Source organism: Daktulosphaira vitifoliae, unplaced genomic scaffold (assembly GCF_025091365.1).
Source record: "Daktulosphaira vitifoliae isolate Bord-2020 unplaced genomic scaffold, ASM2509136v1 Scaffold_3, whole genome shotgun sequence".
In the NCBI taxonomy this organism is placed as follows: Eukaryota; Metazoa; Arthropoda; class Insecta; order Hemiptera; family Phylloxeridae; genus Daktulosphaira; species Daktulosphaira vitifoliae.
This window is the reverse complement of record NW_026099574.1, coordinates 34,095,227-34,111,551: the sequence shown is the minus strand read 5'-3', so window position 1 is coordinate 34,111,551 and position 16,325 is coordinate 34,095,227. Positions and strand designations below refer to the sequence as shown.

At 25.2% G+C, this 16,325-nt stretch overlaps 2 protein-coding genes and 1 long non-coding RNA gene across 4 annotated transcripts in view; 2 read left to right on the top strand and 1 right to left on the bottom strand.

Moving 5' to 3' along the window:
- The window catches only part of LOC126902201 (uncharacterized), a 7,538-nt gene extending 6,623 nt beyond the window's left edge, over positions 1 to 915 (top strand). The window contains exon 9 of the long non-coding RNA XR_007703170.1: positions 435 to 915. This is a non-coding gene — a long non-coding RNA (uncharacterized LOC126902201). The remainder of the gene's footprint in view (positions 1 to 434) is intronic.
- Positions 916 to 1,732: 817 nt separating this feature from the next.
- LOC126902198 (retinaldehyde-binding protein 1-like) lies at positions 1,733 to 5,421 on the bottom strand. 2 transcript variants are annotated; one of them, XM_050679234.1, is made up of 7 exons: positions 5,228 to 5,421; positions 4,586 to 4,736; positions 4,269 to 4,521; positions 2,366 to 2,476; positions 2,164 to 2,272; positions 1,924 to 2,103; positions 1,733 to 1,892 (listed from the first exon to the last, which is right to left on the bottom strand). In XM_050679234.1, the coding sequence occupies exons 1-6, from the start codon at positions 5,346 to 5,348 to the stop codon at positions 1,949 to 1,951; spliced, it is 900 nt and encodes a 299-aa protein (XP_050535191.1). In that variant the 5' UTR covers positions 5,349 to 5,421; the 3' UTR covers positions 1,733 to 1,892; positions 1,924 to 1,948. The 2 variants fall into 2 exon arrangements, with proteins under 2 accessions (XP_050535191.1, XP_050535190.1); XM_050679233.1 differs by having other exon boundaries at positions 1,733 to 2,103.
- A 1,553-nt stretch (positions 5,422 to 6,974) lies between these two features.
- LOC126902194 (cubilin) overlaps positions 6,975 to 16,325 on the top strand; it is a 45,517-nt gene continuing 36,166 nt past the window's right edge. Inside the window, exons 1-15 of the mRNA XM_050679221.1 lie at positions 6,975 to 7,139; positions 9,131 to 9,260; positions 9,326 to 9,502; positions 9,569 to 9,601; positions 10,588 to 10,728; positions 10,861 to 11,109; positions 11,165 to 11,306; positions 11,739 to 11,839; positions 11,971 to 12,094; positions 12,266 to 12,460; positions 12,523 to 12,669; positions 12,739 to 12,926; positions 12,980 to 13,157; positions 15,854 to 16,038; positions 16,116 to 16,278. Of these exons, the coding sequence (XP_050535178.1) occupies positions 7,063 to 7,139; positions 9,131 to 9,260; positions 9,326 to 9,502; positions 9,569 to 9,601; positions 10,588 to 10,728; positions 10,861 to 11,109; positions 11,165 to 11,306; positions 11,739 to 11,839; positions 11,971 to 12,094; positions 12,266 to 12,460; positions 12,523 to 12,669; positions 12,739 to 12,926; positions 12,980 to 13,157; positions 15,854 to 16,038; positions 16,116 to 16,278 (2,230 nt within the window). The 5' untranslated portion in view covers positions 6,975 to 7,062. The remainder of the gene's footprint in view (positions 7,140 to 9,130; positions 9,261 to 9,325; positions 9,503 to 9,568; positions 9,602 to 10,587; positions 10,729 to 10,860; positions 11,110 to 11,164; positions 11,307 to 11,738; positions 11,840 to 11,970; positions 12,095 to 12,265; positions 12,461 to 12,522; positions 12,670 to 12,738; positions 12,927 to 12,979; positions 13,158 to 15,853; positions 16,039 to 16,115; positions 16,279 to 16,325) is intronic.

Here is a 16,325-nt window from a genome sequence, read left to right as displayed (position 1 = left end):
TCTTATACCGATCCAACTTCGCTTTTGTAGCTTCTGCAGAATAGCGGACGGATTTGGATTTGTTGTAGGGTGGGGTTGCACATTTTTCCGTTATCACTTGCTCCCGACCCCACTTCGCTTTTGCAGCCTCTTTGCTGGATAACACGTGGGTTTGAATTTGTTGGGTTTACTGTGTACGATGGGGTTTATTTTAACTAAAAACGATTTTGATAACGTATTAAGTCGAACAATATTTCTGAACTTCATTTACTATCATAACATAATGGTTTACTTATTGAAACATTACTTATAATCAAAATTACAACATTTATAATGTTTTTTTAAATAAATATTCCCGTCTATGATTAATTTGATTCAATTATAGTTTTTACATTTTGTCGTATTGTTTGAAATTAATCTTAAAATTAAAAAATTAAAAGTACGCCTTCCCTTAGGAATCATTACTACAATCAAATTCATGTAATTCAAAGAATTTATGGAACTCCCTAACGAAATTACTTATTAGCATAAAGAAATACAACATAGCGGATATGAGATTGTGTGGAGACCGCAATACAAATAAATCGGAATTTTAAAGCAGAAAAAACGTAAAATCTCTTCCAGGTGAAGCTATTTTAGTATATAGCTAGTTTAATTCTAAAGTCCTAAAAAAGTATATTCAGCACGGTTACAAATATTTAGTACTTTATTATTTAAAAGAAAATTAAGAAATTTTTGGGGATCTTTTGATTACTTTTTTTATTTATAAATGCTTATTTGAGTGCTTTTTTTGTTTTATAGTGCTTTTTTAAGCGCTTTTTTTTATGATTTTAAGTGTTATAAGTCCCGAACCCTGGTCATTATCAAATATGTGTTAGTACATGATTCCAAAAATAATGTCATTTTTTGATATTTTACGAGTTATCTTTTATTGTGTATTTTACGTATCATTATAGACTAAATATATAAATAAATAAAATGATATAGTATATACCATATGTTTATTTTCGACTTTACTTTATTCAATGAAATAATACATGTAAAGGTGTTTTTTTTTAAATATTTTTTTATAATATTTGTGTCTAGGTATTATAAATATAATTTTTAAGTTTCTTAAATAATAAATTTTTAAAAAAGTTTCAGTTGTTTTTGTTTGTTTTGACATTTTATTATTTAATTAATGTTTTTTAAATATCAATTCTAATGTTTAAAACTTTAATAGTTGATTTAAAGAGGTTTAACTCCCAGATGAATCCTGTTAATAGTATCGTTGTCATTTTTAAACAATTTTATTAATCTAAAATGAATTCAACACTCAAAATTAATTGAAAATTTTATTCATATGAAACACCAGCGGAAAAAAATATTTAAAAGATCATCATATTAGTTCCATTATTTCCAAAAAGAAATAAAAATTATTTTTGCTTTATGAATATGCTTATTAATAAATTTTGAGAGAGGTACATAATATTTCGTTAGTTACTATATTGGTGTAAATATTTGAATATTTGTCGAAAGGGACCAATAATCTAGTAAAGTTAAATGATTGGAATGGATAACATTTGATAACAGTATAAAAAAACCATTAATTTTCAGTATACTTAAACAATTTTTTTTTCTGATCTAATTGTAGTTAAACTATATATTTTCTTGAGTTATTTATTAGTTTTTTAATACTTCTGTCATTACTATTAAGTTATTTTATTATATTACTATTATATTAAACGTAATATCACTTGTAGTTTTATTATAAAATTTTTTTTATTAAACAACCAATTTTAAAATAATTTTTTTTGTCTGATGCATTTTACCAAAGTATTTAATAATATCAAACAAAACATCGATAAAATTGATATTGTGTTACATTGAGTTTGGTAATCAGTTAATAGTTGTGTATTTTTCTTATATACCAGATATACTTATATATCTTATATAAATGTATAATATTTTATACATTTAAAAATTACGTTCAATCAAATTCCAATTTTTTAAACGAGCCTTCTATTCCATATTCATCTGAATCATATTGATTTTTATCAATTCTCTTAGTTTCATCAACACGTCCATATTTGTTATCATTTTCAAACCATTTTTCGTACTTTTGAAGTGTTTCAGATGTCTGTTCTATAAATTTAACAATTTAATTTTTAATTTCACATAACTCATTTAATATTATTAAAATACCTTTTAGTTCTTCGAGTGATAGTGATTTTCCACCTAAATCACTAGATAAGAATTCTTGTGGAATGATTTTGTAAAAGTTCTTCATGTCATTATGTGAATACACAAAAATCTACCAAAGAAAAATTTTATGAAGTATTATACCCAAAAATAGATAGTTGTTTTGTGCAAAATCATATTTTATGTTTTACTCGTGTGTTCTTACTGATGAGTACAAGTCTCTGTGCATCATTGGTTTCAAAAACATCATAAGTTGACTGGCCAAAGGAGGAGCATTTATCAAATGAATACCGATTAAACGTAATGGCTGGCCAAACTATGTACATATACGTTATTAAATTTTTTATTTAAACATATTTAATTAACTAACACTTAAAAATAAGTATAATTAATTTTTACCAAAGTTCTTGACTTTTTCATGTAAAATATTAATTGTTATAATAAAATTGATAAAATCTATACAAACTTCTCAACTCTTATGGTAGGATTATAATAAATAATTGTTCACATTTAAAAAATATGTAATATTAATATTAATATTATATATATAATTTTAGTAAAATTGCAAATTTATAATTTTCATAGTAATAGTTATTTTTTTAAAAATTATTTCATTCGATATATCTAAGAATTTTAATTATGAAAGAAAATTTAGTTTTGATGCAAAGCTGAAAAAATATTAGTGTTGTGATGGTGTGCGGTTTTTATTGTCTGTCTATGAGAATTCTCAGATCTCACTGAACCTATTTTAATAAATAACAACTTAAAAAAACCCAATTTTATCTAATGTGAGAATCGGCCATTTAATTAAAAAAAAATTTCAGCGAATTTAACAAGTATTTCATATTTATGTGATATATTTATCATTTTATTTATATTATTAGTCTAATAATAGTAAAATTTAACAGATTTGAAGTGTTTTATTTATGGTGATATTTAAACGATATTTAATAAAAATTCTGAAAAGCAATAACAATTCAAACATTGAGTGCGGGCATAACAAAAATGGTCCGCACGTGTTAGCAAAATTATTTAAAGAAATATTGATAACATTTTCGGCGAAATATCGAGCAACACCGCACGCCGTACCATCATCTGTCAATATTTTTAAAATATAATCGGTAGGAGCAGCACTAGTCGGCAAAAAAATCTACAAAAGTTGTCTAAAATATATCTTAAAAGAATGCATTTTACTCACTCTGTATTACATTTACAGCTTTAACACCTATTACAAAATTGTAAGAGGACAATATTTCGAAGAAAATCTCATAGCCATTTTGGGATTAACCTAATATTAAGCTTGATAATTGAATTTGAAAATGTACTTTTTTATTAAACTTCAATCAATTATAACTCTTTACTAATACAATATATCCATAAACGAATATGAGATCATCTCCAAAATATTGTTCTCTTTCGTTTTTATAATGGGTGTTATTGCTCTAAGTGCAGTACTTAGTGTGTAAAATGCTTTTTAAAAAGACATGTTTTTACGCTCTAAAATTGGCTGAATAACGTCCTCTTAATCACTGTCAGATATCATTTATACTTATCTCAACTATGCCGCGTTACCACTAACTGCTATCCCGCTTTGCTGGTTTTTTTTAATATACGTATAGCTTAATCGATTTGAAATATTCATGAAAAAGAAAATAAATTTAATTAGTTTCAATTAAATTATAGTTGTTCGAAGAATATTTTTTTCTAGAACAAACAAAAGTATTGTTTTAACAACTGTAACTAAATGAAGATTCATTAAAATGCATAATTTTTTTTTATTTCCTTTAATAAAAGTCACTAATAATATCTAAAAATAATACTATTATTTTTGGAAAAATAACATTTGTTATCCTTATTATTGGATAATTTTGTATCAAAACTATAACATTTTTTATTTACACATCCATTAGGAGCATATTTTTCAATTAATAAAACTCTACGGTCTGCTTTTTAACTTGTTAAAATCTATGAGATCTTTTAAAATTTGAGAATTTTGACTACATTTATTTAAAATATTTATTTTCTAAAAATATATAAGTCGAAAAATCGACTTGGGTAAAATTACATGACAAATATTTAAAATATAACTATTCTGTTTTTGAAACTACCTGAATGTATGTTAAACATTTTTTCATTAATTTTAAATCCATTAGCTTTGTTAAATGACCCATAGAAAATCCAGCCATATCAATAACAAATCTCCATTCTAGAGCTAAGGGATCTTCATTGATTGACATATCAAGCATTGCTAACAAAAGTCGTATTGTGTCTAAAATATTGAAATTATTTGATTCAAAGTCCCTCAGCCGTGAAAATCCAACTCTACACTCATTAGGCGTTACTGGTAGTTTATAAATATAGCTACAAAAGTATTTTAAAATTATTAATTATGATTTAATTAAGATTTATCCTAACTATTAATTACTATGTATCAAAGGTTTTTTCGAGTTCTTTTACAGTTCTATGGGCAAATATTTCAGGTGAGTTTGTCCTCATTGTGTAATATGATTCAATTTTTTTTTTTGTGCGTTCCAAATTATTTTTGCAACAATTTAAAAATATTACTAGCTGCTTATCTAAAACCAAAAAATGCGCTTAATTAATTATTCGAAGTATCCTGAAACTGTTTACGATTGAAATTTATGTCAATTCGGTAATAATATTAGTTATGGTATTTAGATAAATATTGTCATTATTTTTAAGTAAGTAGCCAGAATTTGGAAAAGTGTTCCATAAAAAAAAATTACTTTCCTATAAAATAGTTTAACCTCACAGATGTAATTTCATTTTGCAAAATTTTAGGAGATTAATGAACTCATCCTCAGATATGTTATTAAAGTTTTTAGTTTTAATTTTACAAGGAACTTATAAATAGAAAGCTCGTTAGTTAATTCAGAATGAAAGTTTAAAAAAATTTGCAAAAATTTCAGAAATTTTAGTGAAATAATATAATTTTTCGCTGTGAAATTAATACTTTCATTTCTATAAAAAAAGCTAAAAATTCTACAATAATTTAATGACGTTCCTTCAATTATTTGGTTGTAAATAATATATTTAATATACATACCTGAAATTTTCGGCAAATGAGGTTGTTTTTTCAACCATTCTCTTATAATTTGAATACTAATCTTATCAACTTTACACAAAAGTTCTACGTCGTTTTTAAAGTACTCTTCTTGTTCTCTCATATTGAAAAATAATTTTTAATTCTCCAAAATAAATTATTTCATAAAAAACTTTAGGTTAAAACTAAATCTTCAGTTAACATAAAAATATTTTTAATAACAATTTGTTATCTAATCTTTTGGTTACGAAAGTAGTATTATTGTTAATGCAATACCTAGTAAGAACAATCATCACAAGTGAATTAGTAAATAACTATATTAAAATAGGAATTATAATTTATCTTAAGTGTTTTGGATTTTATTATCACTAAAAAAAGTTAACATTAGTACTAACGTATGTAGTATCCTGAGGGTAGATGGGTTATAAATAAGAAAATTATTGTTTTAGTTTATTGTAATTTTATTAGGTTCTGAATATCTTTGTACTTCTGTAAATATAACATTTGATTATAAGTTTTTATTTTACATACTAAAAATTATAAAATTTTATTTAGTTAAAATCTATTACTTGCATAACAACTAATTATAAGCAATACTATGATCACTGATATTGATACATCATGAAAAAATTAAGTCATTAATATATCCGAACACCAGAGGTAAATTATCTCAAATCATATTTTTTATGAAAATAAGATGAAACATATTTGAAAGGATATTCAACAAGCTTACAAAAATTAGTGTCAACTCATTTTCGAAAAAAATATGACTTTATGATAGTTTACTACTTAAGTACAGATATTTTTGTCAGTTCACTCTCATATGAAAATTGAAATTGAAACATTTGATTTTTTAAAAACACAAGTTTTTTTGTTCAATTACGGGCAGAAGCCTGTATTTAATAACAATGACACATAGAATGTACCATGCACACATAAAATATTTGGAGTTTGACAAAATATCAATATATTAATTTTTAAAATAAATGCTAAGCTTTACAGTGAAGTTAATTTTATTTTTAACTATCAATGATATTTATAAGATTTTTACAATCCTGGAAATATAAATTTTCCTCTTTTGAAAAAAATCTGTTGGCCGATTTTTAGTTAATATAAAATCTTATTTTTACTTTTGTTATAAAATAAGAAAAAAAACCTTTAATTTATGTTTTTAATGCTGCACCAATCAGTTATGATTTCTAATACCTAACGTATATACATCTGAGATATATTTACGTTACAATTTGAGTTTTAAAACCTTAAAACCTGTAATATACTTAATTGGAGAAATTCAGATAATGATCCAAGATAAAATATTTCCATCAAAACTTTTCCTTTTCTAAAATGGGAGTGATTTAATACCTCGAACCAAATTTCTAAACATGCCCTTTATAACAAAATTTCTAAGGAAACTATGAAAAAATAATTCTAATAACACACACAGTATTGTTTTATTTTTGTAGATAACTAACTGTTAATTTATATCAGCATTATGACAGAAATCACATGTGAGCGTTGTATTAACGAGAGAAATGATGTTTTATCGTTGGGGGTGGATTCTTCAGTCAAACTGTCACTGCTTTATTTCAAGCATTGCATTAGTACTATCATTAGCATTCTGTTTAAAAAAAATAATAATTACTATTTTGCTAGTACTATTTAATATTTTATACAGTTACGGTCTATGTGTATCTAATTAAAATTCACATAATATTGTATAGACTATAAATATATAAATATATATATATATATATGTATGTAAAACAATAAAATGATTTCTTAATATATCTATGACATTTAAAATATATTCTCATTTTTAATTCTTTCAAAATTCAAAAATGAAAAGGAAAAATTATTTTTGTGTTCTATTATGTTTAACGTTAGTTGAATTTGTCAATGGATTATACAGTAGTCAGTAAGTAAAATATAATTTATTAAATAGAAATCACTTTTTTTATTTAATTATCAAAACAATTATTATAAAAATAAAATGTCGGCTAAAAATATGTTTTACTAATTAATTTGTATATTTAGGTAGAATATATATATATACAGCATGGAACAGATCTAACTGATAACTCATATAACTTATGATCTACATTACATTTTATACTTTTTTTCTTTTTAATCAAATTTCACAATATAGGACTATATTTAAAATATGTTTTATGTTATTTTTCGCAATTACAAAAAATATTTTCAAAATAATTTTTTTAATAAAATTTGTTTTAAGTTTTAAGATAGCCACTTTATAGATAAGTTTTAAAAAAAAATTTTGATACCAAAAATTCTTATTTTAATTCAGTAATTACGTTTATACAGCATTTAAGAAGAAGAAATTAAACTTATTTAAATTATTTTACTTTTTTAAAGTCGAAAAAGAAATTTTTAAATTTGAATTAGCTTAAATTGAACCTTGTACCTTGATTGTGAAAACAAAAGTGATACTGTTTCGGCAACTATTCGTCACTTTGTTCACTAATAAAATTAGCAATTTAAGCTAATTCAAATTTAAAAAAAAAAAAAAATTTAAATAAGTTTAATTTCTTATTTTCAAATTTTTTTTTTCATAGTAAAGTATATAATATAAGCTTTAATTGAAGATTAAATAAAACTGTGAATATTTCCGGAACATTTTCAAAAATTAAGTTGAAAAAGTTAGTTTTTGTAAAAAAGTTGCTATTTAAATCCCCCTCAGTGAGCAGGTTAAAGGTTAGATTTTTAAAAAATGATATTAAATGAAAGGTAAAAATCTAGGATTTTGATATAAAATAATTATAATTAAATAAAGCACGTTAAACGTTATTATTATCCATAGAAAAGAAATCGCGTACTGTTACCAGTAAATAACATAATTAATGTTTACTTCTGTACTTTATATAAAATGGTCGAACATTTGATACCATGAAAATTTTATAAAAAATCAAAATTTAACAAATTTTAAAATGCTGTATAAAAGTAACTACTGAATTAAAATAAGAGTTTTTGGTATCAAAATTTTTTTTTAAAACTTATCTATAAAGTGGCTATCTTTAAATCTTAAAACAAATTTTATTAAAAAAATTATTTTTAAAATATTTTTTGTAATTGCGAAAAATAACAAAATATATTTTAAATATAGTCCTATATTGTGAAAATTGATTAAAAAGAAAAAAAGTATAAATGTTATGTAGATCATAAGTTATATGAGTTGTCAGTTAGATCTGTTCCATGCTGTATATATATATATATTTATCATGGTATTTTAGATTTTATATATTAGCTATAAGGTTAGTATAGTTTAAACTAAATTATTGTCAAACGGATAAAATTAATTAAATAATCAAAATTTTATGAGGAATCAAAGCTTAAATTTATATTTAGACTTTGCATTGTGATATCGCAATGTATACGTTAAGTGTTTTATTAAAAGTTCAAATATTAAAATAAATATTTAAATTTTATATAGAACAAAAATCGCATTACAAATCCTAAAATATATCTTAAAATTTAATTATATATCATCCATTGTTTTTATTTCTATAAATAGAAAAGAACGATAAGGTAGTTATTTAAATTATATTGCTATAATACGTAGTAATATATAATATGCAATGTTTTGAAAAAAGTTTTCCGATTGTTTTATTATGATAAATCAGCCGACAAGGTAAAAAAAAATCGTAATTTTTACTGATCGTAATAAAATTTAACAAATTTTCAATGAATCGTTTTTAATGATAGTGATGTTAATCACTGTCAGATATCATCTATAAATTACTCAACTATGCCGCATCCTAATTGTGCCATTACCATTCTGTGAAGGATGTGTTTTACTAGGTTTCTTAACGTGAAAATTATAGTTCCTTTTTGGTAAACATAAGCAACATATTTATAAAAAAAATACAGAATTATCATGTCAATTTTTAGACCTCGATTTCGTTCGGAAAATGGCCATTTATATATAGAAGGTGCTACAAATCACAATATTTCATTAGTTACAAAAGGACAAGGCTTCATTAATATTAACAATGAAAATTTACAACATATAATTACAATGGTAAGGGTTTTATTTGTTTGAAATTGTTTAATTGTGTTACTTCATTCTCATTTAACTTTTTACAGTCTAAAGAAGCTTGGGAGGAAGTAGAAAATTTTCGATCGTATGATTTATCCAATTTTGCAGACTCTATAAAAAATTTTGGACCTTTATTAGAAGGACCTAGAAGTATACTTCAACGTCTTACTGCTTTAGAGATGAATTTGATAAATAGTTCCTCTATAGCTTTGCCCTCAAAACCAGTAAGTGTTACAAAATTATTTAATTTTTAATTAAAAATGACCTTTTTTTTATCATTTATTTAATAGACCAAGAATAAAATCGGAAAGTTTGAAGTAAGAGTAAGTAAAAAAAAGGTTAATTACAACATGTTATTCTGCGTTATACAAAATATCCTACCAGATATCTTTATTAATTTTTGGATCAATGTATATTTTTTGTTACTTTTTTACTTTTGATGCAAAGCTGACGTAGTATTAATTTTATGATGTATTTATATAATATATAAATACATCATATATATATATATTATATAAATATCTTTTTTTGAGTGGTCTGTCACTATTTTTTCTTAGGACTCACTGGATTAATTTTTTATCATAGAACTACTAATTAGGAATAATGAAGGAAATAGGAGTTAATTTTGCTTTTGAATAATCCACCAATTTCTTAAAATGAAACACTATCTACAGATTTTCATCGAAGCGTTTCTTATGATAGTAATTTTAATCACTGTTAGATATCATCTACACTTGTCACAACTATGTCACGCTCATACAGTGCCGCGACCCCACTATACTACCGTTTTTATTATTTATTTTTAAATAATAAAAAAAAAATTTGTTTTTTAAAATTTTAAAATAGCCATATTTTAACTTTTTTCTTACAAAAAATATTTATGGGTTAAAATAAATTTTAGGATAAGTACTTATTGAGTTACAAGAATTTAAATATATAGAGTAAGTATGTAACGGTTGGAGAATTACGTTATATATGCAACTGTTCAAGTACTCACGTTACGTACTTACACTGTATATTTAAATGCTTGTAACTCAATAAGTACTAATCCTAAAGTTTATATTACCCATCAATATTTTTTGTAAGAAAAGAGCTAAAACATGATTATTTAAAAATTTTATTTAAATAAAAAAAATGTATTTTTTTAAAAATAAACAATGAAAAATATACTTTCAACATAATCCAAAACCTTAAAAATTAAAAAAGTAACGAAAAGTTCTTTGGATTATGGTTATTAAAGACGTTGAAACCTGGTGGAATACCTTATACAGTAACTTAAATACCAATAAAAATTTTTTATCTGCTGCAGCTATTCAATTTAGAGAAAAAAGTAACTAATCTCATAAATCTACTGTCTGTAAGTGAATGCCTGAGTAATCCATGTCTAAATGGAGGTACGTGTTTAGATCAGTATAATGGATTTCAGTGTAATTGTCCTCAGAACTGGCAGGTTAGAATCAAAATGTATGATAATAAATGTATGCTAATAATTGTTTTAAATGATCTAAAGTAAATAGATCATTTTAAGTACTAGTTTAGTATCTAAATTCATATTTAGTCATTGAAGTTAATTAATTTTTAGGGGAGGTTATGTGAAGTAGATGTTGACGAATGTGCACGTTTTTTGCAAACAGATTTAGGCTGTCAAAATGGAGCCGAGTGTAAAAATACACCAGGAAGTTACGAATGTCATTGTGCTCCCAATTGGTATGGTTTGCATTGTACAAGAAAAAAAAACGATTGTAATGCAGTAACGTCTCAAGAATTGTGTGGCAATGGAGTGTGTATTAATCAACCAACGTCCCTCGGATACACTTGTATATGTAATCAGGTCAGTATATTTAATATTCATTGGTACCCAAAATTTACAATCATTCTAAATTTAGGGATGGACAAATGAACTGAATATCCCGGCTTGTACGAAAGATGTAGATGAATGTAAGGAAAATAAACACACATGCTCTTCTAATCCACTTGTCGAATGTAAAAATACAAAAGGATCATTTACTTGTGGAAATTGTCCAAGAGGTATAATTTAAAAAAAATGTATTTATATTTATTTCAAAACTTATAATTTTAATCTAAGAATTTTAAAATAATTTAATTATTTTCATTTAAAAGTTGGTATTGATTTTCTTTTTAATTGATTTAACAAAATATATTTTAGTTCTTAACAATTTTGGACTCTATTAAAAATATTTTATATAACTATAAATATTACTTAATATAGATTATGCAGGTATGGCGTCAAAATAATACATGTTTATAATATCTATAGACGTTTTTCTTTTTGCGTAATTTTTTAAATAGATCCTTAATCTTCTAATAATAGATTTATCATTTTAACATAATTTTATTTATATTTTTACATGAGCTCAATTTAACTAATTTAAAAAAAGTATTTTATTAATTTAAAATACAATTAATTGTATTGTATTAATTTTAAAATTATGTATCAAGGTTACGAAGGAGATGGATTTGTGTGCTCAGACATTAATGAATGTCTAGAAAATAATGGTGGATGTAGTTTAGCGCCAAGAGTGCAATGCATTAACACTAGGGTAAATTGATTAATTAGTCTCAATATAATTACATATTTTTTATACTTTTTAATTAAAGTTTTAATATTATTAAATTATTTTATTTATTTGTTTTGTTTTGAATTATTAATATTAACTTATTATAATTGTAGGGGTCTTTCCGTTGCGAATCATGTCCACCCGGGTATAGTGGTGATGGCATAAGCTGTGTTATTGTCACTGGAGGACCTTGTTCAATTAACAATGGAAACTGCCATCCTAATGCTGTTTGTACATGTAAATTGAAAAATATGAATTATATTTTTAGCAAAAATAATTTACAATCTTAAAATATTTCATTAGACGACACTTGCTGTCCATTCACATTTTTAAAATTCTCATAGTCATAAAAAGATAATGTTATATTACAAAGAAATTTCTTTTCATATTTATTTGTATAATTTGTAGCATATTTTGGCCAACCTGTTCAATGTGTTTGCCGGCCGGGTTATACAGGAAATGGAGTTGGTGAAAGAGGTTGTGTAATTTTAAATACAAGTGATATTGATTCAAATTTTTGTGTGTCAAAACCTTGTGGAATTCATGGAGATTGTGTTGCCAACAAAACAAATTTCACGTGTATATGCAAACCAGGTTACTCTGGTAAAGATAAATATATAAAGTATTATTTTTATATCCTAGTAAAACTACTTGATTTTTTATAGGAAATAAATGTGAAACAGAAGTTGACATTTGCGAAAAAAATCCTTGTGAAAATGGTTTTTGCATTAAAGAAGGAAATAATTTAAGTTATTCTTGTGAATGCTTTCTTGGTTTTTACGGACGAAATTGTGAAAATGTTTTAGGAGAAGGTAAAAACCAGACTTTTATTAGGTTTATTACTAAAATAATTAAACATTTGTATTTTAAACTTAACTTAGGTTGTGGTGGTGATTTATTTGAGTCAGAGGGTGAAATACATTACCCTATTAGTAATACCACTTCAACGTATGATAGTGATTTAAATTGTTATTGGACTATTGAAATAAATAATTCAAAAATTATAAAAATATCATTTGAATGGATAGATTTGGAAAAGTCATATGATTGTCGAAGCGATTATGTTGAAGTAAATTGGTAATTGAATTTATGAAAATTATCAATTAAAAAAAATAATTTTAGATAAGAAATGTAATTGGAAGTGACGAAGATAATAAGGCTTTAGGAAAATATTGTGGAAATACTTTACCAGCAAATAACAGCATTATCACATTTACAAACATTGTAACCATACGATTTCGCACAGATTCATCTCGCAACTATAGAGGGTTTAAATTAAACTATACATCAATAACAGTCGGTAATTACACATTTATTGATTTTTTAAAATAAATAATGAATATTTGAATTATTTATTACGATTTAAAAGAACGATTATTTCAAAGTCTGATTTTGATGTTAGCCATCAAACATTTTTCGATAAAAAAAATATTTTGTAATAAATCTAAAAATATATTTTATACCTAAAGAAGCATTAAATTATACGTCTATAATAACGTTATAGTTTAATTAGTTATAAGGAGTAACTTGGATGGCAGGAAAATAGGAGATTTCCAGATGAGCTGCAAAGTTTTAAATTAAAATTATAAAGAATTGAGAAGACAAGACTATTTTACCTAGGAATCGTGCGTCGATTTGTGTCATTTTACTTCATTTAAAAGTTTTTTCAATTCGTCCTGGCTTATAATCATTGATATTAGTGAGGATAAGTTGTATAAAATAGTTGGCAAAAACTTTAAATTATTCACCAACTACCTTCAGTGAATAGCGTAATCAATTTTATTCTATTAAAGACTTATAAATATCGTTCTGTTAATAAATAAATTTTATGTCTTCTTCTTTTTTCTCGCCCTATCCTAAGTAACATGACCAAACCATCCAAGTCTATTTTCTCTTATCTTATCCACGGTAGACGCTACACCTATGCTTCCTCTTATTTGTTCGTTCCTTCTCCTATCTTCTTTAGTCATTCCACTCATTCATCTCTGCTACACTCATTCTCTGCTCTACTTTCTTGTCAACCGTCCAACATTCTAAATAACAGATGGTTTCACCACAGTCTTATAGAATTTACCTTTTAGCCTAATTGGAGTTATTTTATCGCATAACACACCAGACGCTTCTCTCCACTTTAACCACCTGCACTTAATTCTATGTCTTGCATCCTTATCAATATCACCGCTCTTTTATACAACTGATCCTGAATACTTAAAAATTTCTACCTTTCCTATCACGTCCTCGCTTATTGTCACTGAACTCCTCATTTCACCTACCTCGTGTTCTCCTTTTTCAAACTCGTACTCTATATACCCTTTCTTATTCCTATTTATTCTTAAACCCTTTTCTTCAAAAACTGATCTCCAAACCTCTAGCTTTTGATTAATTTGTTCTCTATTTTATCCTATTAACACTATATCGTCAGCGAACAACACGCACTACGGTATCTCTTCTTGTATTTCTCTAGTGATTTCATCCATCACTATAGAAAATAAATAAGGCCTTGATGCATTCCTTATCTTACCCTAAAACCTTCTGTTACTTTTTACCCTGGTGCAAGTGCCATCATATCAAATCTATAATTACCATACACAGCTTTTTCTTCTTTTCTCTAAACTTTTCTATTAGTTGCCACACACAAAATACTGGCTTCATTGTTGACTTACAAGGCATAAATCCGAACTGGTTTTTAGATATCGATGTCTTATTTCTTATTCTCTTACCTATTATGTTTTCCCAAATTTTCATAATATGATTCATAATCTTTATGCCTCTATAATTTCCATATTCCTGTATATCACCTTTACCTTTAAATATCGGCACCATAATACTATTCCTCCATTAATTTGAAATTTTCCCTTCTAATAAGATTTTATTTAAAAGTTCCTTCAACCACCTTATGCGAACACTGCTTAATAATTTCCATATTTCTACTGGCACTTCATTTGGTCCTACTGCTTTATTCTTTTTTCAACGATGCCGCTGCCTCCCATACCTCTTTCTCACTAATTAAATCTACCAGTCCCTCGTTTCACGACATATTCTCTAATGTCTCTTTAGGATACTCTTTATTCAGTAATTTTTCAAAATACTCTTTCGTCTTTTTTTCACATCATCATCACTTTATTTATGTACCCATTTATTAACACTTTTAATATAACTTACATAATGATAATATTTAGACTTTTTTCTCTCACTTTTGCAAGTTTATAGACTTATTGGCTACTTTACCCAAGCGTTTATATTCCGTCCAATATTCTATCCTTTTGTTCTTTGGTCATACTTTAAACTGTTTTTCTTACTCTCTATGATTTTCTGAACGTCCTCATCCCACTACCAGGTTTCCTTGTCTCCTAGAATTATACTTCTACTCTCACCATTAATCTCCTTTGCAATATTCTTTATACAATTAGCAAATCTATATCATACATAATTTATGTCTCCTTCACACATTTTATATCATTCTATCTTTTACCGTCTCAAAAAATCTCTTTCTTTTTGCCCTTTCGATTTCCATTACTAGGTCATCGATTCTCCTCCTTTGTATGAGAACTCCTCATACTTTTTGAAAAAATTTTACACTGACTGTCGATCTGGCGTAAACCCATTTTCTTAATTTGATTATCACCTAATAAACAAGTTAACCACCTATGTATATTTCATTAAAAAAATTAAGTTACTACCCTTTTAAAATGGAAGGAAAGAATGTAAAAAATTCCTCATAATTAATTAATTGGGAACTACATATAAATCAAAAATACAAATTGAAATTAACAATAATTCTTTTATTTTTCGATTATACGAGAGATTTATGACTACAGAATCACCATATAAATATTATTTACACAGATAAATTATTTAAGTAAAATTTGATTTATAGTTTTCAATGAGTTTTATACATTGAACTTTGTATAATTTTATTTTATCATTTTAATATTTTTTAATGCAAATGTTTTATAAGTTTTGTAGAAAAAATGAATGAAAATATTTAATTCTTAGATTGTAGTGAAGTAATAGATTTTGAAACTCATGGAATATTAAGTTCTCCGGGTTCTCCTGGTAATTATCCCCCTAATCGAGATTGTTACTGGACTCTTAATGCTCCACCCGGAAAGATAATACAGTTTCAATTTTTTTCTCTACGAATTGAAAATCATGAAAATTGCAAATATGATTTTTTGACAGTATGCTCTAATGTTTATTTAATTTTTCTTCAACAAATTTATGGAATAAAATTATATTTCATTAATGAACTTTATAGATAAGAGATGGAATGAATAAAAACAGTCCAATTATTGAAAAGTTATGCAATACCTCAATACCACCTCCTTTGTTAACATCGGGTTCACATGCGCATATACATTTTCACTCTGATTCAGACAGTCAAGATCTTGGGTTTCAGATAACATATATTGCTTTAGACGGTATTTTTTTATTATTGAACTAATTTACACTTTTTATTAAAAGTAAT